This window comes from Aulostomus chinensis, chromosome 22 (genome assembly GCF_037954235.1).
Source record: "Aulostomus chinensis isolate RoL2024-O1b breed Wild chromosome 22, RoL_Achi_v1.0, whole genome shotgun sequence".
In the NCBI taxonomy this organism is placed as follows: Eukaryota; Metazoa; Chordata; class Actinopteri; order Syngnathiformes; family Aulostomidae; genus Aulostomus; species Aulostomus chinensis.
The window spans coordinates 3,897,841-3,925,488 of NC_141341.1; the positions used below are offsets into that span (position 1 = coordinate 3,897,841).

Sequence of the window (27,648 nt, forward strand, 5' to 3'; positions counted from 1 at the left end):
TATATATGTATGTATGTACGCGAATGTATGTATATGTATGTATGTATGTATATGTATATGTATGTATGTGTTTATGTATGTATGTATGTATGCATATGTACAGCATATGTTTGTGGATATATGTATGTATGTTTATTAAGTATATATGTATGTATGTATGAGTACATGGTATGTACATGTGTGTAAGTTTGTGTATATATATATGGTTGTATCTATATGTACCCAATGTATGTATGAGTATATATGAATGTATGTCTGTACGCACAGATATGTATGTATGTGTGAATGTTTGTGTATATATGCATGTATGTGTATATATGTATGTGTATGTATTTGTATATATGCTTATGTATGTATATGTATCTGTGCAAGTTTGTGTATGTATCTATATTTGTGTATATGTATGTATTTGTATATATTTGTATGGATGCATATGTATGTGAATATATGTACATATGTATGTATGAGTATATGATCTATATATGTATGTGTTTATGTATGTATGTATGTTTGTGTATATACGTATGAATGTTTATATATGTATGTATGTATGTATGAATGAGTACATGGGTATGTACATGTGTATGTTTGTGTATATATTTATGTATGTATCTTTGTATGTATCTATATGTACCCAATGTATGAATGAGTATATATGTATGTATGTCTGTACACACATATATATGTATGTATGTGTGAATGTTTGTGTATATATGCATGTATGTGTATATATTTGTATATATGCTTATGTATGTACATGTATGTATGTATGTATGTATGTATGTATGTATGTATGTATGTATGTATGTGTATATGTATGTGTGTACGTTTGTGTATGTATCTATATGCGTGTATATTTATATATTTGTATGGATGCGTATGTATGTGAATATATGTACGTATGTACGCGCATATATATATATATATATATATATATATATATTTATATATATGAGTATATGGACATGAATGTATTCATGTATGTCTGAGTATATGGGTATGTACAAGTGTGTGTGTATATATATATGTCTTTTTATGTATCTATCTGTACGTATATGTATGCATGTACATATGTACGTATTAATACTTATGTATGGATGTATGAATATATGTATGTATGTCTGTATGCACACGTATGTATATGTATGTATACACATATTTGTGTTCATATATGTATGTTTGCATATGTATATCTATGTATGTATGCATATGTATGTATATGTATGTATGAGTATATGGATCTACTTTATATGTATGTATGCATATATATATGTATGTGTATGTATGTGTATGTACATGTGTTTGTGTTTATATGTATGGATGTTTTATGTATATTATTGTGTACATATGTATGTATATGTATGTGTAATGAGTATATATGTATGTATGTGTGTTTGTACACATATGTATGTATGTATGTATGTATGTATGTATGTTTATTTATATATGTATGTATGTGGATGTTTTTGTATATATGTATGTTTGTATTTGTATATGCTTATGTATGTACATGTATGTATGTATGTGTATATTTGTATGTATGTGATTTTGTTTATGTAGATATGTGTATATGTATGCATGAATATGTAATGCATGTACGTATGTACAAAATATATATTCATACATATATATATATTTACACACATACATGTATACATATATACACATACTTACACATGCATATACTGTATATAAACATATACATATACAACTGTATATACAAAATACATACACATATATACTCATACATATGTATACAGCTGCAAAGATATGCATGCATACGCACATATTTGTGTGTATGTATATGTGCATATGTATGTATATGTGTATAATGTATTTCTATGTATATATACATACATATTCATATATATGCATGCATACATATATAAACACATATAAACATACCTACATTTACACACAAACATACACTTATGTGTGCATACATACATGTGATTTACATGTTTGTATGCATATGTATGTGTCCATATGTATGTATGCATTTGTATGTATGTTTACATACACAAGTATATATGTGTATGTATATGTATATATATATATGCATATGAATGAAAATTTATATATTTATTTATATATGTATGATTATTTGAGTATATTAAGGTGTATACATATGTATTTATGAGTATATATGTATGTACATGTACCTATATTGCATATACATATACCTACATGTATACAAATACATACATATTTATATATATACACACACATACGCCAACATACATACATAAGCATACTTACATATAGATACATGTATATATTTTAACATACATATGTATGTTTACACCGATATATAAATACATATACATGCATACACATACACAAAAATACATGTACACATTTACAAACATATATGTATATCCATACATATATACGTACATACATACATACACATATATGAATACAAATATAAAACATATATGTGTATGTAAAATTACACATACCTACATTCATATACATACATATGCATACAGATCAATATATTCATATACATATACACACATATATGCCTATACATACATACATATACATACCCATATATTCATACACATACTTATATATACACTTTCACATAAAACACATGCACTAGTACAATATGTACATATACATAAACACAAATACATAAGTATGCATACATACATATGCATTTTTGTATAAATGTATGTATTTATGAATGTTTGTGTATATGTATGTCTACATGTGTATGTATATATACATATATGCATATGTATGAATGAATGTTTCTAAATCTGTATGTACATTTGTATGTATGTACATATGTATGTCTTTATATTTACTTGTTTATGTACATATGTCATATATGTACGTACATATATATGTATGTATTGGTATGCATGTATGTGTATTTAAATGTATATGTACACATATTTTATATACATACATATATATGTATTTGTGTCTATGTATGTATGTTCATGTACATATGTGTGTATTTATTTTTGTATGTATGTATGTACGTATGAGGGAGATTTCCTAAAGTTTGATTTAAAAAAAAAACAACTTTGGAGACTTCAGAGAAAACAACTTTATTTTGCATGTGATTAAATCATCTTTTATCCTTGAGTTTTATACTTTTGAAATCCATGAACATAATTCAACGGAAAGTTGTGTGCTTTGATATCTGAACAAATGTTTTCAGAACTGCCCATCGACTGCTGTTGCACAGATGACGGGACGCCTGTCCTCACAGTACCAGCCTCTCATGCCTAAACAAGGAAATAAGAGAGAAAAGTCAGAAAAAAACCCACTTGTGTTGTAGAAGTATGCTGTGCGTAATGCATTCCAGGCACAGTACCGTTGCAATTTACTGTGAGACATCTTCTCCATCTGCTCCGATCAAGAAAGCCGAAATCCCAAAATTCGGAACCATCACTCCATAACCAATCGTTGATCTGTAAAAAACAACCACAAGACATTAGTGAACATTTGTGTCAAACACTTCAAGGAACCCCCCAAAAAATTTAAAGTAAGAACAACCGAGGGGGGAAGGTCTGCCGTAAAGTGGTGGTAGTGTGTTACCCTGACTGCATAGCCTCCAATCCGGACGTTTCCACATCTGCTGGGCGCCATGACAGTTTGCTGGATGAAGTCATACTCTGCTTGGTCGAGGAGGGATGCAAGGTTGGCGTTGTATCTCCAACAGTGTTTCTGCAAACGCAAGAACAAGAATTACAGTGTGACTGCAACTTTTCCTTTTCAGAGCAGTGGAGGCAGAAGCGCAGTGCTTATTCCCCTTTTGTGTCCTTCTTTTCTCACATTTGGATAACACTTTATAAACAATAGTGAAACATGAATAATGGTTAGTTAATGCTTAATTAACTAATGCATAGTCAACTAATGTGTCCAGTCAGAGACGTTACAGTGGACTGTTACCTCAGAGCTGTACATGTGTCCCATTTAAACTCGCACAAGGAACTTAAATAAATGGTTTATTACGCTAAAGTAATGATTATTCAGCTGTTATAGACATCCAACCGTGAACTAATCAATATCAGTGTGCCCTTATTAAAGTGTTTTTCATATATCTTTGTGACTTTGATTTTATCTGACAGGTTTTTACTTTCAACCCTTACATCTTAATACAAATACACGAACTCTTAGATGGAGTTTTTACTCCTAATTTGTTCAAAAAAATACTTAAATATTCAGCATGATTGCATGCCTTCCATATGAAAAGAGAATTTCAAACCAAACTGAACAGAGTTATCATTCGTATATGTCACTGACTAAACTGTTGTATATTATTATATAGATACAACTATATACGATTATATTATATCATATTTAAAGGGTAACTTTATATGTTAAAAATGTCAGTACATTTCAGAGTTTGTTTTTTATTTGAGTAAAGAATCATGTGTTTATATTCAAGTGAAGAACGTATACATTCGTTACCACTGTTGTTTTCTCCTGGAATCAGCATGATAATCTAATCAGGCGCTTCATTAGTTCCGCTTGTACAGTCCAACATGATTCATGTGAATTCAGCCGTTACAAAAGTAAAGTTTCATTTTTGCAGAAACACACTTAGGCACTTAGTTTAAACAACACAATGTGATGTAACCTCTGTGCTAAACAATTTAATATCAGGCTACCTCAGCATCTATCCAGGCCATCCCGGAAGGCACGTAAAGGAAACATCGCGGCCCAAATCTTTGCCAGTCAGGACCATGCAAACACCCGTTGTCATGGTAGTAGAGTGGAGACTCGCTGGCTGGTTCCCATGGCCAGTAGGTCATCCCCCAGGCCTCCAGTGGTTTCCGCTGCGTCTCCTCTGGCAGCAACATAGAAGGATTTAAGTTCATGCTACAAATGTGGAAAATGTATTTAAATTTTGGAAAATTGAAAGCAGTAATACACAATTGAATTTTGCAATTAATGTAAGACGATTACCTTTCCACTACTCATATACATATGCATACATGTATACATACATATACATGCATATGTATACATACATACATATGCATGTATACACATACATATATACATACATACATATATACATACATATATACATATGCATGTATACACATACATATATACATACATATATACATATGCATGTATACACATACATATATACATACATATATACATATGCATGTATACACATACATATATATACATACATATGCATGTATACACATACATATATACATACATATATACATATGCATGTATACACATACATATATACATACATATATACATATGCATGTATACACATACATATATACATACATATATACATATGCATGTATACACATACATATATACATACATATATACATATGCATGTATACACATACATATATACATATGCATGTATATATTTACACATACATATATACATATGCATGTATATATTTACACATATATACATATGCATGTATATATTTACACATATATACATATGCATGTATATATTTACACATATATACATATGCATGTATATATTTACACATATATACATATGCATGTATATATTTACACATATATACATATGCATGTATATATTTACACATATATACATATGCATGTATATATTTACATATATATACATATGCATGTATATATTTACACATATATACATATGCATGTATATATTTACACATATATACATATGCATATGTATATGTATGTAGTTACGTATGTATATATGTATAAATATGTATATGTTATATATGTATATAGACATATGTGTCTAAGTATCTATGTATGTATATATGCATATATATGTATGCATACACATATGTATAAACATATACATACAGATTCATATTTATATATAAACATATATACAAACATATTTATACATATAAACATATATGTACATACATACATGGTTAGTTTATATACATACATATTCATATATACATGTCCATATATACATACACATGTCCATATATACACACATAAATATATACATACACATATACACACATACATACATATATGTACATAAATACGTATACACGTAGATGTGCATAAATATATTTACATGAAGACATACATAAATATATGTATTTATATATATATACACATGTATGTATGTATATATATATATATATATACACATATATATACACACACACACACACACACGTATATACATACACATATACACCATACATACAAATATGCATATACATACACCATATATGTAAATATTCCTTTACGTACATATGTACATATACATACATATGTATATATACATAAAAATCCATACACACATATACATACGTATGTCAAGTCAATTTAATTCAAGTCAATTTTGTACGGATGTATATACATGCATATATCTATCCATAAATATTTACATAAATAAATGTATGTATTTATATATACGTATGTATACATATATAATGTGTATACATACACATATATAACATACATACAAATATGCATATACAGCGCATACATACATTTATGTAAACATACATTTACGGACATATATACATACTTTTATATTCATACACATTTATATTATATATACACATATGTGTATATATACACATACATATATACACACTGTATATATATACAGTGTGTATATTTATACAGTATATATATATGTATATTTATACAGTATATATATACAGTATATATATATATATATATGTGTATATATACAGTATATATATACAGTATATATATGTGTATATATATATATATATATGTGTATATATACAGTATATATATACAGTATATATACAGTATATATATACAGTATATATATGTGTATATATACATGTATATATATACAGTATATATATGTGTATATATACAGTATATATATATACAGTATATATATGTGTATATATACAGTATATATATATACAGTATATATATACAGTATATATATGTGTATACATGTATATATACATATATACACATATATATATACATGTATATATACATATATACATGTATATATACATATATACACATATATACATGTATATATACATGTATATATACATATATACACATATATACATATATACACATATATACACATATATACATATATACATATACATATATACACATATACATATATACACATATATACATATACATATATACACATATACATATATACACATATATATATACATATACATATATACACATATACATATATACACATATACATATATACACATATATATACACATATACACATATACATACATACATACATATATACATACATATATACATACATATATATACATACATATATATACATACATATATATACATACATATATATATATATATACACACACACACACACATGTATATGTGTATATATAAACTTTTCCCCAATATTCAGTTTTTCCTCATATCAGATCTGGTTCAGCTGAGGAGCAGCAGGTTCCTGTTTCGGCTCTTGAAAAGAACAAATGTTACATTCCAAGTTTCATGCTTTAAATACAATTATAATTCTACTTCGGCTGCCATGCTGTTTTTTTGTCAGACACTGATGCAAAATGCTGGATCAGGTTTTGTGACCAAGCGGTCACTGAAATCCAGTGTTCTGATTTCTCTTATTCCTGTGTACTTTGAGTCTTCATTTTTTCTTTCACACAAACACAGTGAAGCCAAAATTTTGATAACACAACGTTGATATCTGATCACTTCCCAAAGCCCAGTGGCTGCCAGCAGTGGAAGTACTGAAGTGGAGCGAGTTGTCTGCTCCGCTTGGAAATTTTCAATAAATTATGAAAAGTCTGGCATTTACAAATCGTGTCACGGCCGATGTTGAATATGAGGACCCCGCAAACTGTTGAGAGCTGAAACATCTCTTTCCGTTTGTGGTTCTGTGTATGAAGAGTCTCACCCGTTGTCATGCCCAAGGCAAAGGAGATGCAGAGAAGAAGGAGAACCCTCATGGTGAAGGTACACAGCCTGTTGCAGAGTAAATCCTGTAAACAGAAAAGGATACATTCACGAGACAGTAGACACAGAGACAGAATACATGGACATAAACACCAAATGAGAGACTTTGGTCTGTAAAAAATGATCAATGTCAAGATGATGTGATGATTTTGGTCTTTTTTTTTTTTTTTTTTTTTTTAAATCAAGTTCCAAATCCAAAGATTCTCTCATTTCAGAGTCCAGAACCATAACGTGTCCAGCACTTCAGGCACTGCAGCTCTAGAAATACTACAGACGTAAACACAAAATAACCTACCGGCCTCTGCGGAGCAGGATCTCCTAGCTGTGTGTCAGTTGTGATTAAAAACTGCAAAAGGACAACTTTTATACTGAGAAGTAACAGGAAAAAATGTAGAATTCCTTCATAAGAACTGATTAACATGGAGGACCCGCGTAAATCAATGACTCATCAGAGATGGATACTTGGCAAGCAGGCAGGCAGGTAAGGTTTTTGTGTTTTAAAAAGCAACTTAAACAATGGCTTCATTCTGCACAGAACTAAAGTGTTTTCTATGAATGTCAGATGGACACTAAGAGTGACTTAGTTCTGCTCTTTTGAATCTTGCAAAAAAAGACAAAATCCCCCCTCTGCCTGGTGGTCTCACACTCCCCAGCCTCACATACACTCATAGGACCAACCATCCCGTCAGGTTTGGATTGCAGGAGCCACACGGTGACCTTGGCTACTCAGAACAAAACTCGGCTAACGTGATGGACGCCTGCAGAAAATCACGGTTAAGAAATCACAGCCAAGATGCAGGACATCCATTTTTCTGGAGCAGAGGACAAAGATACGGACTTTTCAAAGGCTCCTTAACCTGCAGCTCTGAGGCTCAAGTAGAGCTGAACTTTTCAAAAGGATGTGGTTTATTTCATCCCATTTTCAGCACTAAAATGTCCCTGAATCAACCAGGAAGAGCACAAACTTTATCAGTCACCGTTTAAGCGTGGAGGCGGGACCTTTTTGTCCCGCGGGTCTGGAGAGTTCGCCACCAACCGCCAACGCAAACAGAAACGTTTGGTACAATTTTCTTCTGTAACTGTTGTTGCGAGAGCTTTGTGAATCTGCGTCATTGAGCTACCGGGGAACACAGCTGCCTCTCAAGGCCTGTTCATGTGCTCAAGAGACAGCTTTCGTGATAATTAACAACTCGAAAGGTTGGTAACTTTTGTTGCTTCGAGCTCAACATGAAGGAACAAAACCAGCCTAAACAGGAAGTTTTGTTCATTAAGTTTTACCCAAATGAGCTGTGTTGTCTGAATCTAAACAAGTTATCTTTCAGGGAGGCCTTTTTTTTACTCCCTCCTGGACTTTGACCTGACGTTGGAGCTCGATGGACTGGTTTTCCCTCACGTCACCCAAAATGTAGCTCCTTGTCTTCTAGCTTGGGTTCAGAAACCGTCTCTTCGTGTCTGACATGGACTCACCAAGAACCGGTGACGTTACCGAGGGACCAGAATGCTGCCAACGGTCAATCCTCCCTGATGGGATTAACGACCACAAGTCAAACACAGTTTCATCACTTTATTACAGTAAATGAATCCATACATACACACAGAACAAAGACACACAGATTGTTTTTTTCTCTCTCTCTCTCTCTCTCTCCTTCTCCCTCCATCCTCTCTCTTCACTGGGGCAGAACACTACCGAGTTAACAGCACTGGTGCAGGAAATTAAAGGAATACTTCGAATTAAAGAGATGCTCAGATCTCCCAAAGAAGCCGTTAAACAGAGGTAAGAGAGGTAACAACACTTAACGCACGTCTTCTGAGACTAACGCCACATCAAACAGTCCAGCCTGTCCGCACGCACGGCTGAGAGGTGGCTCCGTTTGCCGCCGCAACGCAAACGTCCTCAGCAGCGTCTCTGACTGCCGCACAGCACGAAATACAAAAATGCCCATGTTGAGATCTCGTGGGACGTCGAAGGTGACTTCTAGTCCTTTTCTGATCGATCAAGTCAAGCGTTGCATTTTCAGAGAAAATGCAAGTGACCTGTAGCCAGGTCAGTGTTTACCAATACTGCACAGTAATCATATATTGCCATCTGTCGCGCAGCGCAGCGCAACACACACACACGCGCAACACACACACACACACACACACACACAAAGAGCTCTGTTCCAAAATGACAACTAAATCACATCTGCAGGTCAAATAACAGGTGGAGCACTTTTACACAGCCGGAAGTCATTTGTTATGAAGCTGCTTTAAAATGACCTATTTTTTTTCCAACAGTAAAATATAACCCATGCGTCTGCGTGTGTCTTCCTCCTGGTTGGTTTCGGAAGTTTTATAACCCCCCCCCCCCCCCCCCCCAAGTACACATTTACGTTAGCGGAGAGCTAAGCCGCCGCGCCTGACAGCGTAGGAATGTTGCAGCACATGAGAACTTCATGTACTGTGAAAGGCAGTTTCACACGGTGGCGACGAGCTTCTTGAGCGCCGTGAGAACCTGTTTGACGACGTCCATCACATGAACGCGACGCACTGCAGCTTTGGAGTGCAACCAAGTCAGTTGTTTCCAATGAGGCGCCTGAAGCAGTAACAATGCTAACTAAATATCATGACGGTGCATTTATTTCTCCGCGTGGACGCCGCCATGCATCCCAGGCAAGACGCCAAACCAAGATCCTGCTTCGAGAAAAGCTCAAACAAGCGAACAGCCGCAGCAGATTTTATAGATGTCAGACACTTTTTGAGGCCAATTCATCTTCCACGGAGAGCAAACAGCGAGAGATCATTTTTGGAACAGAACCTTTGAAATATTCATTCAACTCTGAGACGGTCGCACGGACAACCCGACAGGAAGGAGAGCAATGATGCTGCTTTACAACTTCCTCAGGACTACAAGAAAGAGAGAGAGAGAGAGAGAGAGAGAGAATCTCATCAACAGACATGAGGTGTAGGCTTTTCTCTTTTGCCATATTTACATTTTGGATTGTGAAAAAAAAAGGAAACATATTTACAAAAATGCACAAACTAAGAATGCATCATAGACAGAATGAGGGAAATGAGATATAAACAGCTCTGTAATAAAAATTAAAAAGAGGAAAATAAAAATCAGTGATATTTACATGTGATAAGGAGGAGGAGACTGGAAAAATGGCTTCTGAGTGGAGAGAAAGGTCAGCTGAGTTGATTTATCTGAGCGGGTGCAGCGGGGGACGGGACGGGACGGGACATTTCACATCTTTTCATAGCCACAGAGAGTCTGACAGCTCCGAGTGAACGTCCTCCGCCTGACGCACCCCGCAGGGGTGATGGAACGTGCCGGTTCACTCTCTAGAGGAAGGAAAACCAGGTTTCTGGCGCTGAAACAGGAGGTTTCAAACCCAGAAAGAATAAAATAAAATGAAAAGAATGAAAAATGCTCTCCACCCTCCTCATATATATTTATATATGTAATTAACATGAATGTGCCAAGAGTGGTGGAATTAAAAAAGCTTCATATTAAAAAGGTTCAAAACAAACATGGTTAAAAACAGCAGGTGCATGATGGTACAATAGTATCAAATATACTATACTACAAACGGTCCAGTGCTGTGTTCTTGTTGTCTGCTCTACTTCTACAACATGTCGGTCCAGACTGCAGCTCGGGATATGGTGGCTCTCACACGTGGGGATACATTCTCTGGGACACGGGACTACGCAGGATCTAAGAACCCTCAAACAGCTTGTCTCAGGTTTAATGGGGGTCAAATTCAATTTGGTCTTCACACTAATAGAAATACAAGAGCACACAGACACCTAACAGGGTTTCCCTGCGCGATAATTATGTTGAACCACATTTCCAATCATGCTTCTGCCTCTAGTCAACTGGGACGTTTTCATTTTCACTAACAGGAAGTACAGTTTGCTAAAGAAGCCGCCCTCTGAAAGCCTTCTTCATCCCTCGGCTGATGTCCAACTCTCACCCGATACAACGTAAGAAGACATGAGGTATGAAAAAAGCTAAATGTTTTCTCCTGCTGAGTTTAATAAAGGCGTGCTTGAGTGGCGCTGCTACATGGAGGAGGACCAACATTCATTTTGCTCATTATTTCCACACAGAGAAGTACATTTTTTCTACATTAACACCGGGACAGGTGAGGATGAGTGCACCCACGGGTGACTTTTTTTTTGGCGACGTTACATGACTTTTACATTAAAGTAAAAATCGCGTAAAAGAAATTAATAAATAAAAACAGCCCTGCCAACTGTGCTGCGATCTGTTCTGCAGTGTAAAAGGAGCAAAACAGGAAACAAGACAAGTGTTCCACACCGTAACGTTTCAAGTCTTCTAAGGAACATGCCGGACTTCGTGGGAAGTGAGCTCATTTGCGATCCTCCGGGGGAGCCAAACAAGACGACGGACACTCCTCAGAAGTGTTAGCGTGTCTCGTAGCATATTTGTTATTCTAGAATCGGACATTTAGTTGGAACTACTCTCACGACAGTACCGCTGGGAATTAGAACATCTAACACTATAACAACAAGAAAAAAGGTTTGTTTATGGCCGGAGAAGCAAATGCGAACGTTTCTGCAGTTCCCGGCTCTCTACGGCAGGGGGAGGACGGCAAACGTGGTTTCCCTCAAGAACCTGGCGAGTTCCTTTAAAGTGACAAGTCTGTCTCACAATGATTTCAGGGCCTTTCAGAGCACCAACGGGAAACTCAATCACCTCTTAATGCTCGTCATTTTTATCCAAAAACCTCAAGATGGGAGAAAACAAAGAGGGAGATTATTAATTTTTGCACTGGTTCAGGAATGGTTTCATTAGTCTAATGATCTGCGAGCGCTGCTAGTTTTCTTTCAAGCCATTTAATTAGCAGCTGGACGCCAGTAAACAAGGTCCAGTCATCTAGGGGCACCTCTACTTCGTTTATAGGCAGTTAGTTTGCTATTTAGATCGTTTTCTGCATCGGTATGTCACAGTTTTCCTGAACACAACATTCACACATTCATCACAACCGACAATCACATTTCCACAAAAGCTGATGATGAACAGGGGACAAGGAGTTTTCCTCTGGATGTCTCAAATGAATTTAAAAATAAAACCACCATTAAAAGCTTATGAGGAGCGTAAATTCGTGATTGATTTAACACACATGCCTCCAAAAAGAAAGTGTTATTCCCTCCTTTTTGTGTGGGTGGGTCAGGGGGTTGAATATTTATTCATTTTACCAGGAAACGACTGGTTAGGAGACACAGGGGCTGGCAGAGTCTGTATTTGGCTGGTGGCTGATTAGGTTTCTGGTTAGGTCTGTACATTGACGCGTCCTGGATGTCACGAATCTGGGGTGAGCTTTTGCCGTTTATGGTAAACGTAACCCGCAGTGGTTAGGACAGTAAGAATGTGAAACTAAACAAGATCTCACACACGGGTCCACCAGCTAAACACGGATTAATGCTGCACGGTGCCGACGCGTCTCTCTCTTCCAGCCACCTTTCGTTTGATTCGTTTCATCATGATGTGGCTGGAGGACTTGGGAATCTCAGCCCGTGCATCCGTTCTCCTGAGTTGAATTTCCTTTACCCTGATGACCTACAGTACTGAGCCATTTCTGGTCTTGCTTAGGCAGTGTTCAGATTACCCCTCGCGTATATAAAGGGAAGTAAAAACACTGAATATTAATAGTAAAAAAATAATAAATGAAAAAAATCTGTGATCACAGGATTAGTCAAATAAATAAACAAATATAGAGGAAGAAGGGGGGGGATGCTGAATAAAAAAAAGGTTATATTACAGAGGACCAGCCCCCACTATCGAACCTTCACAAACCACTCCAACAGCAGCGAGACGGCTCTGCGTGTAACAATCTCCTGCTGCAACGTCGCATTTACTGTACAAAAACATCATCTAGGAGGAGAGCAAGCAGCATGGAGGAAAGCAGTAAAGTGTGTGTGTGTGTGTGTGTGTGTGTGTGTGTGTGTGTGAGAGAGTGTCTGAGATAAGGGTGAGGCTGGCAGGCAGGTGACCGGCTGCTTCAGATGCTGTTCAGAGATCCGGGTACTGAACTGTGTTGAGAGGAATCGGAGCCGGTGCCATCTACAGGAGCACAGACAGGAAAAGGTGCAGGTCAGTACCAGACAGGTGCACTCACCAGCTCAGTCTGTTTGGTTGATTTCACTTGAGGGCAGAGTGTTGAGCCAGTCGATGCACCCAACTCATAGGACACTAGATCATGAAATCCAGTAATTCAATTTCCACTGAGTAGCATTTCCCTCTCAGAGCAGTGCTGAACGTCCGTCAGAAACACACCGAACCATTTTGACGTCATTTGTTCCTTTGATTTGGAATCTGACATAACAGGGCTGTTGCTTTTACTGCAAAACGAGGTCTTTAACTAAATAACTGCAACTGCAAGCATCATAATTCTATCTAAAAAAAAAAGTGTGGTTGAGTGAATTCATCAGCTGGTGGCTTTTTGGACGGTGGCTGGTGATTAAGTTGTTTTGATGTCGGCTGGATTGCGGCTAAGATTACAAAGCTGTTGAGCCAGCGCCGTAAAGACATTATATTTGCTGACAAACCAAAAGAATCCACAAATATTGACTTCCTATTTCTTTTACCCATTTAAAAAAAAAAGAAAAAAAGATCAAATTTGTATTCCACAGTAAAGTCGGTGCAGTGATGTGACTCGCTCAGCCCAGCTTCTGCTCTCTCTCTCACACACTGTAAAGTACAATGGTTTAGAGGTGTGTACACAGTTAAGGCTGCAAAAGGGTGGACATTTTCTGGTACACTTCAAGAAACTTTCCAGGGGACATCCTGGGAATTTTGACGTACTTTTTTTTTTTTTTGCAAAAGAATCGGAGACTTTCCAACAGAGTATATGTGCATTAACGAGAAAATGGGGAAATTAATGGGAAGGAACTGGATATTTTGGGGTATTTAACGGTGCATTCTTCCGTCCCATGCAGAGATCATTAGCATCTTTCACACTGCAGCAGAGCCGCTGAGGCCACATTACTGGACCTGTCTCCAGGAACCACATGGATCCATCTGATCAATGAGACTCTAACTAGGAAATACTAAATGTTTTGTTTGTACAATGAAGGAATTCATTAAAGCTCCACTTACAAATGAATGGTGAAAAATGTAACTTTCATTATGAGCATTAATAATGTTGGCATGTATATCAAGAAAAGACTAACTGTTTCTATAGACATCCGTATGTGACAAAGTAAACAACAGTATCTGCTTCCAGGAAATCATCCTGGCAAGAAAGCAGATCAATTAATTATTCATAATTAATTGATATTCACGTTCATTTCCGGGTAATATCAATGACATCTACGCTTTCATGTACCCGTTTCTTTCCAGCAACTAAAACTATGACATGAACATTCACAGTCAGAGTTTCCCACCGTGGGCGGAAGCAGCTGTGTGAGAGCGAGCGTGAGGAGGGATGAGGGTCGAGTTCAGCTGGGGCTGGATTGACAGCTCTGCACGGAGAAAAAGAAAGGTTCTGATTTAAAGATGAGTCATTCAACAAGAGGATAGTGTAATTTAACAATTGGACAATGTATGCTGCATTAATTGCACCTCCTCCGAGGTCTCCAAACAAACCAAGGACGCCACCTGATTGTAATTAGCCTGGCAGATGGTGAAAAATGGGTCCAACAGAACATCAACTTCAAGGATAATTCCAGCATTTTGAAACCAATTGTCCCATCATTTTAATAGGAAAATGAATGATTTGAATCAGTCCAGTGTTGAGTGAGAACAAGAGCAAACCCTGGAATGAGCACCATTGCGATTTGTCCAGGTCAAACTGTTCTAAAGGAGCTTGTGTTTGCCACTGACAGGCTCCCATCGCTACTCTAAGTGCCATCAATATCAAACTGATTTAATCCACCAGGCTAAGAGAGTTTAATGTACCTGTAGTGCTGAAGTTGAAGAGCATAGGCAGCTCCCGGCCGCTGGGCAGTCGAGTGTTAGGCTGACGCAGCTCATCGAAGAAGGCATGTGAACAAGCCTCTAGTGGAGAGAGGCGTGAGGCCGGCGTGTACTCCAGCAGCCGAGAGCAGAGAGCGATGGCTTCCGGAGGGGTACGAGGTTTAAACACCTGAGGGCACAGACGTTGATTCACCCCAAATGGTCAGATAAACCCCAAACATGGCATCCATGGTGTGAGATGAGAGTGTGTCAATAACCCCCAAACCCGCCGGCTTTGAGACAAAGAAATCCGACATTTGTAACTTATTTCCAGGTTTTAAGACTCATTCATGCGCCACTGTAACGGAGCGTATGATTCCAGTGAGTAACGGAGGAATAAACGAACTCAGCTGCTTTCACACAAGCACTGCAACCCTGAACTTTCCTGGATGTTACCCAGAGGGGCTGCATGAGAGAGTGTAAATGTCAGAATCAGTCAGACTGGATATTCAACAGATTCACCCCGCCAGCTCCCTACAATAGCTGTGTAATTTCTGATGAAGCCCATGAGGGACCGGGGAATTCTCAGATGAGCGTTTTTGAAGTTTCTATGATGTGACTGGCACAAAATTGTAAGAATCTTAAGATTAAGAGGGATTATTTACACAACAAGACAAACAAAAATGTGGATGCCAAAATAATTAGACAAATTCCATACATGAAATTCTAGGAGACTAAATTACGAACCGGTTACATGACCTACTTTTTGCATTGTTTGCCGAGGCGTCACCCCTCGCCTAAAGCTAATAAGAGAATTTCTAGTAGGCGAGAACATGTCTGACCTGTTGTGTGCTGATATCCACATGAGAAAACATGGGTACTGCTCATGTGATAACGAGTTCATAAGAGAAAACAGCTGTGCACTTTCCACTTACAGATGATTACAGAGAAGCGGCAGAGAGCTTCCTCATCGTGCAACAACAATCACGCTGATGTCACAGTAAAACTGACCTTTCGGACCAAAAACGTCATAAACTCCTTTCCAAAACACACATTTATGTGAAAGTTCTGTCTTCGTTCACGGACAAAAATGCATTTTGTGAGGTCATCGTGGCTTTGAACCACCAAATTATATTCAGTTCATTCTCGTGTCCAAGAGGACGTTTGTGCTAGATGTAATGAAACTGCCTGCAGGCGTTCCGGGGATATCACATTCATAAAAGTGGGACAGACATGCAATCCAAAAATACAAAGCTTCAAGTATTCATGTTTTGGCTATACTTTCTTCAATACAGTGTTCCGTTCTTGCTTCTTATCGTTTTGTCATCAGAGTAACAAAACATTCCTTCCAGGGATGGAGAAGATCAACTCGTACTAGTTTCTAGTACTGACTTACCTTGGTCCATGGATGGGCTTTGATCTGAGGGAACTTGAATTCTGTGTAGTTCGGGTTCATCTCTCGAATTTGCTCCCTCGTTGGGGTGCCTAGCACCTGCAAAGATGGAGGGAGGGTGAACATTCTACCGCAGACATGATCTGAACATACAGGTGCGTGTCTGAGGGACCAAGCATGAGATTTAAAGAGACAAAAGACCACATAGGGGTGATCAAACCCACAAGCACAAATCTCTCGCAGCATCTCAATCTCCAGAGGAAACATCAGTAACGTTCCTGATGAACACACACTCACCTTGATAATCTCTACTAGCTGGTCCACCCCACTGTCACCGGGGAATATTGGCTGTCCGAGAAGCAGCTCAGCAAGGACGCAGCCTGCTGACCAGATGTCAATGTTTGCCGTATAATCGGTGGCACCAAAAATGAGCTCTGGTGCACGATAATACCGTGAGCAGATATAGGAGACATTGGGTTCGCCGCGGACCAGCTGCTTGGCACTGAGGACACACAAAAATGACAGTAAATTCTATTAAAAAAGAAAAGAAAAAAAGACTGCTGGGGGTCCAAAATCGTTCCACTGGTGAAAGATTACCATCAATGTTAGGGATGTCCTGAGTTTGGGACCTGGTCGATTAAGGTATTTTTAACTGCTCAAAGTCTAGTGGTTTTATTTTAAGCTGCGGTGCAGAGCATTATGTGGGAGGCGGGCTGAGGGCTACTCCATCCTCACTGCTTCAGCTGTTAAACAGTGGATAAATTCTTTGGAGCATCAGTCAACCCCCACAAAATGACTGTCATAATTTGATCCATTTGGTCCACTAACAATTGTCAATTAGCCACGTTCAAATTAGCAAAGGGCTACGTGTCATTTCTGCAGATGAAGCACGTGCAGTAAATGTCGAACCTTTGCTGGTTCCAGACTTGAATGTGAGGATTTGCTGCTTTTGTGTCATTTCTGACTGAAAATATGGAACCTTTGAGAGCTGGGCAGCTGGAGGTTTGTGTATTGTGCTGCAACAAAAAGGTGAAACCTGGAAAGCAGGGCATGTTTTGTCTTAATGCAGAGCAATTCAATTGTCATGCATATACACTGCACTGACTTTAATATCTGAGGTTCTTAAAATGATCAACTGTATCATCTAGGAAATATACACATATCTGACCAAAACTCTGTATTGGCAGATAACCCAGGATCTTGATCGGGACATTCCTAATCATTATTATGGCTCATGAAATTGTGAGGTTTCTTATTTCTCTTGTTTTAGACTGAGCAATGTTTAAAGCACCAGTGTTAACAGCTCACCTGCCAAAGTCACACAGCTTGAGGATGGCCGTTTCTGGGTCGACTAGCAGGTTTTGGGGCTTGATGTCTCTGTGACACACACCCTGGGAATGAATGTAAGCCAGACTGCGAAACAACTGGTACATGTACACCTGAGGAGGTCACAAAAGAAAAAGCATGAGAACAAAGCCCTGCTAGACTGGAACCCAAAGAAAGAACACACTGAGAAAATGCCGGTAATTAAAATGATCATGAGATGATTTGGCATCCCTGCGGCTGGGTTTCACACCGGCAGGGAAAAACTGCCCTCTTGTGAGATGTTAAGAGATAACCCATTCCAACTAAGTACTCCTAATTAGAATAGGGGAAAAATTATCTTTAAAAAAAGGATAAAGATTTGAAACAAGTAAATTGAGTACTAATATAAGATCATGTCATGTTAACATTCTTTTTTGACAAATAAAAGTCCAAATGGACACTGAGGTTTTTGCAAAGCTACTGGACAGTATCTATAAGCTGACCCGAAATTCATAAACAAGTTAAACTGCACTTAGCATTCAGTTGTTGTTGTTCTTGTTGTTTTTTTAAATTAGCATTTCACCAGTTGCCTCTCCGGGTCATTGCCTTGTTAAGCAGCCCTGTGAGAAAAAATTTCAGCAGAGAACTTTTGGATTTGCCGAGACACGTGACTACACCTGAGATCAGCAGTGAACAATGAGAATGAAAAGGGGGATGAAAGAGTGCCCTGTAGGGCTCCTGTTTCAATTATGATAATGCCAGTTTGTTGGTTAAGCTTGACAAACTGAGGTGGAACAAGAGATAATCAAAGACCCACACGTTATTTTGGCTGTGATTGTGTTGAGCAAAGTTCATTAATTTAATAGCTTAAAGTACCAGAAAAATCCAAAGACATAATCCTAAAAGAGCTGGCAATTGTTTCAGGTGGCTGTACACGCTGTGAAGCATAAAAAGTAGTGCATCATCTACTCCCACACCTGTCCTGTATGCAGAAAGGACATTTAAAGACCTGAGATGTCCACTCTGATGACCTCTGGTGACCCAGGACAACACTTAGGAAACATATCCCTGTGTGACATCAGAGTCACAGGTCTCACACTTGTGAGGCCACTATACGCGTCTTTGTTTTTTTGAGAATTGGGACATGCAGCACGCTACAGATGCAAGGGACTAATAACGTGAAACAGTGCAATATCAGTCAAAATAATCACAAAAAATGAGCCCCTAATTGTTCAGCCCTGTTGGACTCAATCAGGGCCTGCTGCCTTTTGGCCCTGAGGTGTCTTAACTACTAGCAAAGCTCATCAGCATAAATAATAGGTGAACAAAGTCCTCAGGACTCCTGCGAGATATGAGAAGATGTAGAATGGAACATTACCTTCACATATATGATAGGAATGATGCTCTTGGCCTTGTTAAAATGCCTGGCAACCCTGTAGACCGTCTCAGGGACAAAGTCCAGCACCAGGTTGAGGTACACTTCATCTTTCTGGACAGACAAAGATAATTCATAAGCGTTTACAAGTCCTGCTCATGATGCAAATCATTCTCTCTCTCTGTCTTCTTCAGCCAAAAGTACCTTCTCGCCACTGGAGTAGAAGAAGTAACGTAGTCTGACGATGTTGCAATGGTCCAGCTTCCTCATGATCTGTAGTTCCCGATTCTGCAAAGACAGAGAAAAACATGAACAAACACAGTTTAAACAGGCCGCACCTTCATAATGATATTTCACAGAAGACTGTCTGATTTCTGTCCACTGCTCAAAATGCAAAGAAGATACTGTCACTGCCTGTAGAAGTTCTTTGGTTCAGAGGTGAGTACACGGAGCAGCGCCAACATTACCTTGAACCTCTTGTCCTGTAGAACCTTCTTGATTGCAACCATCTCCTGGCTGTCGATGAGCCGGGCTTGGTACACCACACCGAACGACCCATTGCCAATCACCTGGGACATTTTCACAAAAAAGCTGAGGCAGTTGGAACTAAATATTGTCGGGGGAGGATCTGGCAGAATACGGCATCAGGCATGATGACATACGGTACAACTCAACGTGGCAGACTGCAGCAGTTGATTAAGTTAATAAACGGGCAGAAGCACAGGGGGCGCTGTGAGACCCCCGTGCTTCACTATTCAACTGTGGAGTTGAGTAGTGGACTGGAATTTCTGGTCCATTAATCTGAAGAGGACATGAAACATAAAACTCATATAATCAGATTGACAATATCAGAAACTACAAGTGGCCTTCACCAGCGCAGACCTCCACCAAGTTGCATGTAAAAAAAAAAGCTTGTTTTTTTTCTTTTAAAAAGGAAAATTCAACAATATTACAACAAAGTCAGGAGACTGCGTGACACTTCTGAGAAAAAAACTGTGAGAAATGTATGCTTACACATAATTACAGAAGCATTAACTGATGTTGGAATTGATCAAAAAACAGTAGTGAGAGGTGTCTGGCAGACCTGTCACGTGTTGTTTCAGCGGCTTGTAACTGACACAGTTATGTCACTTTTACAGCACAGATACAGGGGGTGCAGCCCAGCCCCGAGTGGGCGAGTGACTGAGCTTTCAAACAGAAAACCTCAACACCTGGGTAAATCAATGTGAACTAACAGTTATCGACTGACATCCTCATTTCCATGCGGTTATTGTGAAGGCCGTTGTTTAGGTCCTTGTTTAACTCACCTTGATGTCAGTGTATGAGACTTCCTGCGGGCGGTCTGGCCCCTGACCTGGTGTGGCCACAACTGTTGTCACCTTCCCGTTGTCTCCTAAGAAACAAGCAGACATTAGTTTAAGATTCGGTGAAGACATGGCAGAATACGGTCCAAAAAAAAAGCACTTTGGCGTGAACTTTAAAATGTACTCTTCCGTCCCCTTCACTTTGATTTGTAGACCACTTAAGACAGAAGTAAATGCAGGTAATCTGTTAATTGCCTTACTGTGCCAGAACATGCAAAGTTATTAAGAGAATTAACATGGACTTCAGTTCCTCTGACTCCTCTTGCCAAGAGGTACGGATATGAAGACTGGAGCCAATTCCCCCTGACATTTAACCGAGGACACTTGCTGCAGCCAGCCTTAACATATGGGCCATCTCTCCACCGGCTATCAGAGTATTTAGGTTAATGATGCCCTGGTAGTGAGTGGATGTCAACTTTACAATACCTTGGAATGAAAAAAGGGATGACAGAGTTCAAACTCAAGACACTGTGACTAATTAAATTGGGAATTAGCCAAAAAAATAGGCCAACCACTTTCTTTGCCCTGATAAAACTGTTCCTTCCTTTCATTCAGGGATTATTTTGTCATTTCATCTGCTGCAATGGGCCAACCGGCCTTTATGTGAAAGCACAAATACCCAGTAGGGCTGCACAATAACTTGTTGAAAAACTGTGACGCCTAATTCACCAATCTGTGTGATCTAACTTCAAATTAAAAAGGATTCACTTTCTCCTGTTCCCCCAGACACCAACGGCATGCTGTGTTGACTTCATCGCTTCGGAAACATCACAATTACACAATGGGAAGCAAAACAAGCCGTCCATTCAACAGCCTCACCTGCAACTGGGGATGAAGGTTATTTGCCGATATGCCAACATTGCAAAACAGATTTGGCCGATAGCTGAGATTTATTGATGTCAATAATATCTGTACGAAAACAAACACCAGACCATTGTGGATTTCAAAATGTTACCGTTTTGTTTGAATCCAAAACATTTAGAAAAGCCCATCAAGAAAATCATCTTTTTTTTGCATTGGTTCCTCATCATAAACAGCAGAAGATGGGCAAAAATCAATAGCCGCATTTAAAAATGGCTAATAACTCAATACTGATGAAGTGCTGGTGTTGTACATCCCTCCATACAGCATGATCGATATTGCTCCTTTTTCCCCCCTCCTCCTTACTCTCAGCTGTCAAGACGTTGTTGCTATAGTAACCAGACAAGGAATGTGTCAAAAAGCAGGAAGGTGCCAAAAACAGCCGGCCTCCTCGGTCAGCGCCAGACGATTTGTGGCAAAAGAGGAAAACCGAGACACAGGAGGGGTAAAATGACAACATGTTATGCTTCATTCAAGCACCTTGACATGTCACCTGTCCACAGCCCAGGCAGGAAGCAGCCAGATGTTGCTTTTTTAACAGTAGAATTCATGTTTCTTTTACCCCTCCCCCCAAACAAAACAAAACAACTGTTTGATACACTCGTGAACTTGATTCTTACGGAGAATATCTGTGATTCACGTTATTTGTCGTTTTGTTTTTTTTAAGCCAGAATCATGCAGCTAATACCCAGTAGAATTTGACTAATATATCATACATTTAAGAGACAGAAGAGAAACTTTTGGCAGCTGTTAAAACTTTCAGTAGAATACAGGAGAATAATAATCCTGCCTCCGAGGGGTATAAAACACACTGAGATGCTGTGGTGTTTTAATGGATTTCATGGCTCATAATTAGCCAGCTGAGGTCTGGACAAAAAGTCTGTCACTGTTAACTTACTCATCGTGCGTGCTGTGATCCTCACTTGCCATAGCCAGTACCTTCAGTCTAACGTGCATGGTTTTTCCCGGACAAGTTCACTGGGGTTGGTTAGCGTCCTCGTCTTATTCCCACCACTATCAGTTTGGGTTTCTGGATATGTTTCGCAATATTTTCGGAAGTTTAGTCATCCTAAAAACAACTTTTCACTCACTTCCTCTCCTGGGTTTATTTTCCTGACTTTGGTGTCTGCTTCTCTGCATCTCGTGTTGTGATGCCATGTCACATTTTCAGCTTTAGCGATTGCAATTATTTTGACTGATGTTGCAATTGTGATATTATTTGCTAAATTAGAGAGAGTGTTACTTTCTCCCTCTTTTTTTAAACTGGAAAAAACTCATTCAAATCATGTGTTTTTTGTGTGTGGGATCTCTAGCAAACAAGGATTTTTTTTCTCATGTGTGTGAAGAAGTGATGAGTAGGCAGCGCCACAGTATTTAATCTAAACTGATATCTGACACATAATTACCCCGGAACAAATGTTGTACCTTCCTGCGATTAGAAAATTGCAGTGTGCCAAACTGTGACTTAGATTCAATTAATCGTGCAGCCCAACTTGCGGCCCATGTGCCAAACGAAACTGTTGCGGAATCTGTCATTCAGAAAACAGATCACACGGAAGTGACAACTGAGATCGCAATGAAATCCAAATTAATGGTGAAACTCTGATCTGAGCTGCTTTCACAATTATAGACAGTTGTCATTGTGATGTGTTGTGTCCAACTGCCCATGTTCACATACTTAAGCGTTGTTTACCAAACTAGACAATGCACCATTGACATGGGTCTCTCACAACTCCAGTCTATCCAAGACCAGTCACTCACAGTAACCTAAGCCACAAAAGAATGACGTCGTCATGTAACCGTGCTGGTGATATCTGTTACGGCTGAAACTGTGAGGAGAGCGACCAGGCCACCGAGTTCTCCAACTCAAAGCCTGAGTTCATCTTGTGGACAGTCATGAATATTGTGCTCACATGGGGAGCCGGGTTAGTAGCACGCTGGTTGGAATAAATAACGGTCTGCTGCTGGCTGCTCTATTGTTTTCAGTATGAGTCAGTTTAACTGGCTCGTTTCCTGATGCCATTCATTTTGTAAATTATAAAAAACAACAGAATGTCTTCCACTTGCCTTAAGCCAGTAATCTATCCACGTAAAGAGGAGGCCTTCCACCGGCACTGTCAGGGTTACTGTTCTGACGTTGCTTCTTGTACCAGACAAGGGTTTCGTACCAGCAGCGTGCTGTTTCCCTCTCTACTTCCTGTCATTCACAGGAGTTGTCTCAGGGCTGTGGGAGGAAATAATTCTCTAAGATGAGGTGCCTGTTTTAGTGTGCTTAGTCAATTAAGAAAAAATGTTTAAAGGTTCACTACAAAACAAGAGGAAGACTTGGCTCAGATTTTCCAGCATGAGATCCACCTCTTAAAGCAGAACTGCTTGAGGAGAATTACGTTCACCTTATCAATGAGCAGTTTACTGCAGCAAGACCTTCCAAAAGCTAACCACATCATCTACTCTTTTGGAAAAACCTATGGTACGAGGTTTCTATCAAGCATTGATTCTTTAGGTTACTGTACTGTGAGTGCAGCCTCAATTCTGGAACAATGAAGAAACTGAAATTTGCCTTTTTGGGGAAGAAATCATGAAAAATACTTGACATCTTGTGCGGGAGCACACATCGAAATGCTTCAAGTCTGCATTACATGAATTACAGGACACTGGTTCCCGAACAGATACAGGTGATAGAGGAAACACACGAGAAACCATCCTGTCCTGTGTTGTAGAGGTGACAGCCTGACAGGTGAGGAATGTTTACTACTTCCTGTTGCTCTCTTCTCCCATTGCTGGAAATAAGATGGTTGAGCAGAATCTGCAAAGCAAAACTGGCCTCTGATCCCACGATGAGCCAAAGTGATGTCATTTTCAAAGGTCACCATCTTGAAAATTGCCAGCGTTTGTTTTAAAAACACAAATGTGCACAAACAGCATGCAGCGATCAGAGAGGATCCGAGAATCTACCAGGTCTACAGGGATATGAACTACGCCAGATTTCTCTGTGTTCCATGTAAGCAACATACACAGAATGATCAAAATCAAGAGCAGCCTCATTACTGGGGGTGGCACAATATATCAATACTTCATATATCACAATACAATATTGATTCACTGGTGCAAAGTACGCATGTTATTAAAAGAGCTGCTGGTGCACATTGATTCCCCCATTGCCATTTTGCCAAGTTTTATATTGTAAACGTGTTGGTGAAGATCATCCTCTGAATTTTAAAAAAATGCACTTTGTAGGATACTACAGTCTAATTTCTACAAAACTGACACAACAATGCAGTAAATAAACAAATCCATTTATAGGGTAATTTTTACCTCAGTTACACAGACATTTTGATGCAGAGTTGATACATTGATTATTGCAGCATCGCTGTCATGTGATGCTATCAATGTGCTAGGCGAAGTATCGGGATAACATCAGATTTTACAATCTGGAGCCGTTCGCCTCATCTTTGAATCCTCGAATGCAATTTAGTTAAGAAGCTGGAAATATTTGTTTGAGTAATGGTAATGCAGTCGAGTACTAGTGACTGCAAGCAAACGTGTCTGCAAACAAAGCAACATTAGAATCCTTGTTTAAATCTGCTTTACAAAAGCGTAATGAGGAAATAAATGACCTGAGCACGTTTGTTCGGCTTCAGCAATATTAACATAATTTCTGTTGTCGACAAGAAAACTCCACGGGGTTTCATTCGAGCACACTGTCCCTTTTTAATCCTTCCTCCCTCAAAAAACACGACTGAGTTTGACAATTCCTCCTTGGGACAATATTTACTGGGTGTACTGCTTTTATGAAACAATTCAGCAGGATAATCCACCCACTACTCCAGCTGCATGGCTGTTGGATCAGTATTTTTGCCTTTTTATTTGGGTTCACACCCTGGAGCTGTAAATTACACCTTTAATTGCCAGGATTTGATCCCAAAAGGTCACTTTCAGACTAGAAATGGCGGGATAACACATAGCACTTTGTGAAGCAGTAACATTTAATTTAGACCCTGAAAAGAAAGTTATAAAAGCAGGAGTACTTGAACATTTCGTCATGTAATACCTTCCAGCGTTAGATGACTGTTGGTATGGCAACACAACATCTTTAATAGTCCGTGTTAGAGTTTAATTTTACCAGTAATTCAAAATGTCAAATCACATCATTCTCTCTCCAAATTACATGGCTAAGTGGGTTAATCCTGCCTCTTGAAATAGCCTGCATGTGTCCCACACCTGACAACATATCCTTCCTCCAAAAGAGAATTTTTCATGACAGCGAGCAACCTTTGTTCTTAAAGGCCTCAGGCGGTTTTATCCTGATGCTGCTGAGGGTGAAGTGCAGAAATAAGGGTCATTCACCAATTTCAACTGGAGATGACCTCTGAGGTCACACTCCACTGCCAGCTAATGGTTGATAATGCTTGTATTAACACTTACACATGTACGTCTCTGCTTCCACCTGTCACTGTGGGGATAAAAGGGCGACAGCTTATTTTCATCCTCTGGATAAAAACAGCCAAGCCTACCTCAAGAGGTGGCTGTCAGTCAGTTGCATCCCCCAGATGTCGGCCACCTGCTGCTAAGCCTGTGCCCCACAGGTGACCTTGTAAAAAGGGGGTCTTTCTGCCCCAAACTCCCCCTCGGGTGTTTGACCACACGGCTGACGGCTTGCCCCCAACAACACCCACAGAAATGATCCCTGGCTACAGCAATGAAGTTTCAGCATTTGAGTCAAGCTTGACCACAAAGAGTCCATTTCATTTCTCACACACATACACCTGCGATCGTTACCTGACACCTCCAAATGGGTTTACCAGCCTTCATCTGGGTTAAACTGATGACAAACGAGATGCTCTGACGACAGTGTTGCAGAATCCATCATTTGGCAAGAAGAGGGACTGGTCACATAGCCAAAACAAGTGGCTCACGTTAGCACGCTAGCTAGTTAACGCGTTAGCTAGTTTGGTGGCTACCAAACGGGAACGGGAGCAACTGCCCTCTGGATTGTGACACATAATACTGGGGGGTATGGTCAAAATAGGACCACATATTTAAACAAATTCTAGTTACTGGATAGGATCCGGTAAAGATATAATGGGTAAAAACTTACTGGCCAGCTTAAGGTTCGAGCATCCCGACGAGCTGCTGCCGGAGGCCTGCGGGACCCCGGACTTTCCTGTGCTGCTCCCCACGGCAGCGGCTGATCCGGTGGACGCAGCGGCGGCTCCTGGAACACCTGGCGGCTCAGCAAACGAGCTGGTCCTGGGCCGCCCGCTGCCGCTCATATCTCTGTGCAGGGGTCAGGTTTGTTTTTCACTATTTTCAGCCTAGTGACTATCAACTATGACAACTCGGAAGCGAATAGTGACAGAAAAACCCACAGAGAAGAGGGAAACGCCGCTCCCGATGCCGCCGGCTGTCGAGGCTGGTAGCTGTTGCTAGACGGCAAGACACAGTCAGCTCGCAATGACACCTGGGAAATGAAGTTCGAAGTAGCTGTTGCTCGGGT

At 39.1% G+C, this 27,648-nt stretch overlaps 1 protein-coding gene across 5 annotated transcripts; it reads right to left on the bottom strand.

Annotated features, from left to right (window-relative positions):
• Window positions 1-2,801: 2,801 nt before the first annotated feature.
• LOC147240414 (glycogen synthase kinase-3 beta-like) lies at window positions 2,802-27,648 on the bottom strand. Of its 5 annotated transcripts, XM_086192709.1 has the most exons (18): window positions 27,250-27,591; window positions 21,234-21,319; window positions 20,394-20,495; window positions 20,131-20,214; window positions 19,930-20,040; window positions 18,555-18,685; window positions 17,544-17,748; window positions 17,250-17,345; window positions 15,857-16,043; window positions 15,343-15,420; window positions 11,067-14,020; window positions 9,418-9,471; window positions 8,246-8,296; window positions 7,892-7,976; window positions 4,635-4,813; window positions 3,559-3,687; window positions 3,335-3,431; window positions 2,809-3,245 (listed from the first exon to the last, which is right to left on the bottom strand). In XM_086192709.1, exons 1-11 carry the CDS (start codon window positions 27,422-27,424, stop codon window positions 13,959-13,961), a joined length of 1,317 nt encoding a protein of 438 aa, XP_086048835.1. In that variant the 5' UTR covers window positions 27,425-27,591; the 3' UTR covers window positions 2,809-3,245; window positions 3,335-3,431; window positions 3,559-3,687; window positions 4,635-4,813; window positions 7,892-7,976; window positions 8,246-8,296; window positions 9,418-9,471; window positions 11,067-13,958. The 5 variants fall into 5 exon arrangements, with proteins under 5 accessions (XP_086048832.1, XP_086048833.1, XP_086048835.1 ...); XM_086192706.1 differs by having other exon boundaries at window positions 2,802-3,245; window positions 8,246-9,471; XM_086192707.1 differs by lacking the exon at window positions 8,246-8,296 and having other exon boundaries at window positions 2,808-3,245; window positions 9,308-9,471.

What these genes read in the sequence shown, in the direction of transcription:
- LOC147240414 (XM_086192706.1), bottom strand. Translation starts at nt 27,424, where the DNA reads ATGAGCGGCAGCGGGCGGCCCAGGACCAGCTCGTTTGCTGAGCCGCCA. An exon ending in CTCGAACCTTAAGCTGGCCA is followed by an intron (nt 21,320 to 27,249) that starts GTAAGTTTTTAC and finishes CTTGTTTCTTAG; the next exon opens with GAGACAACGGGAAGGTGACA. An exon ending in TCTACTCCAGTGGCGAGAAG is followed by an intron (nt 20,041 to 20,130) that starts GTACTTTTGGCT and finishes TTGTCTGTCCAG; the next exon opens with AAAGATGAAGTGTACCTCAA.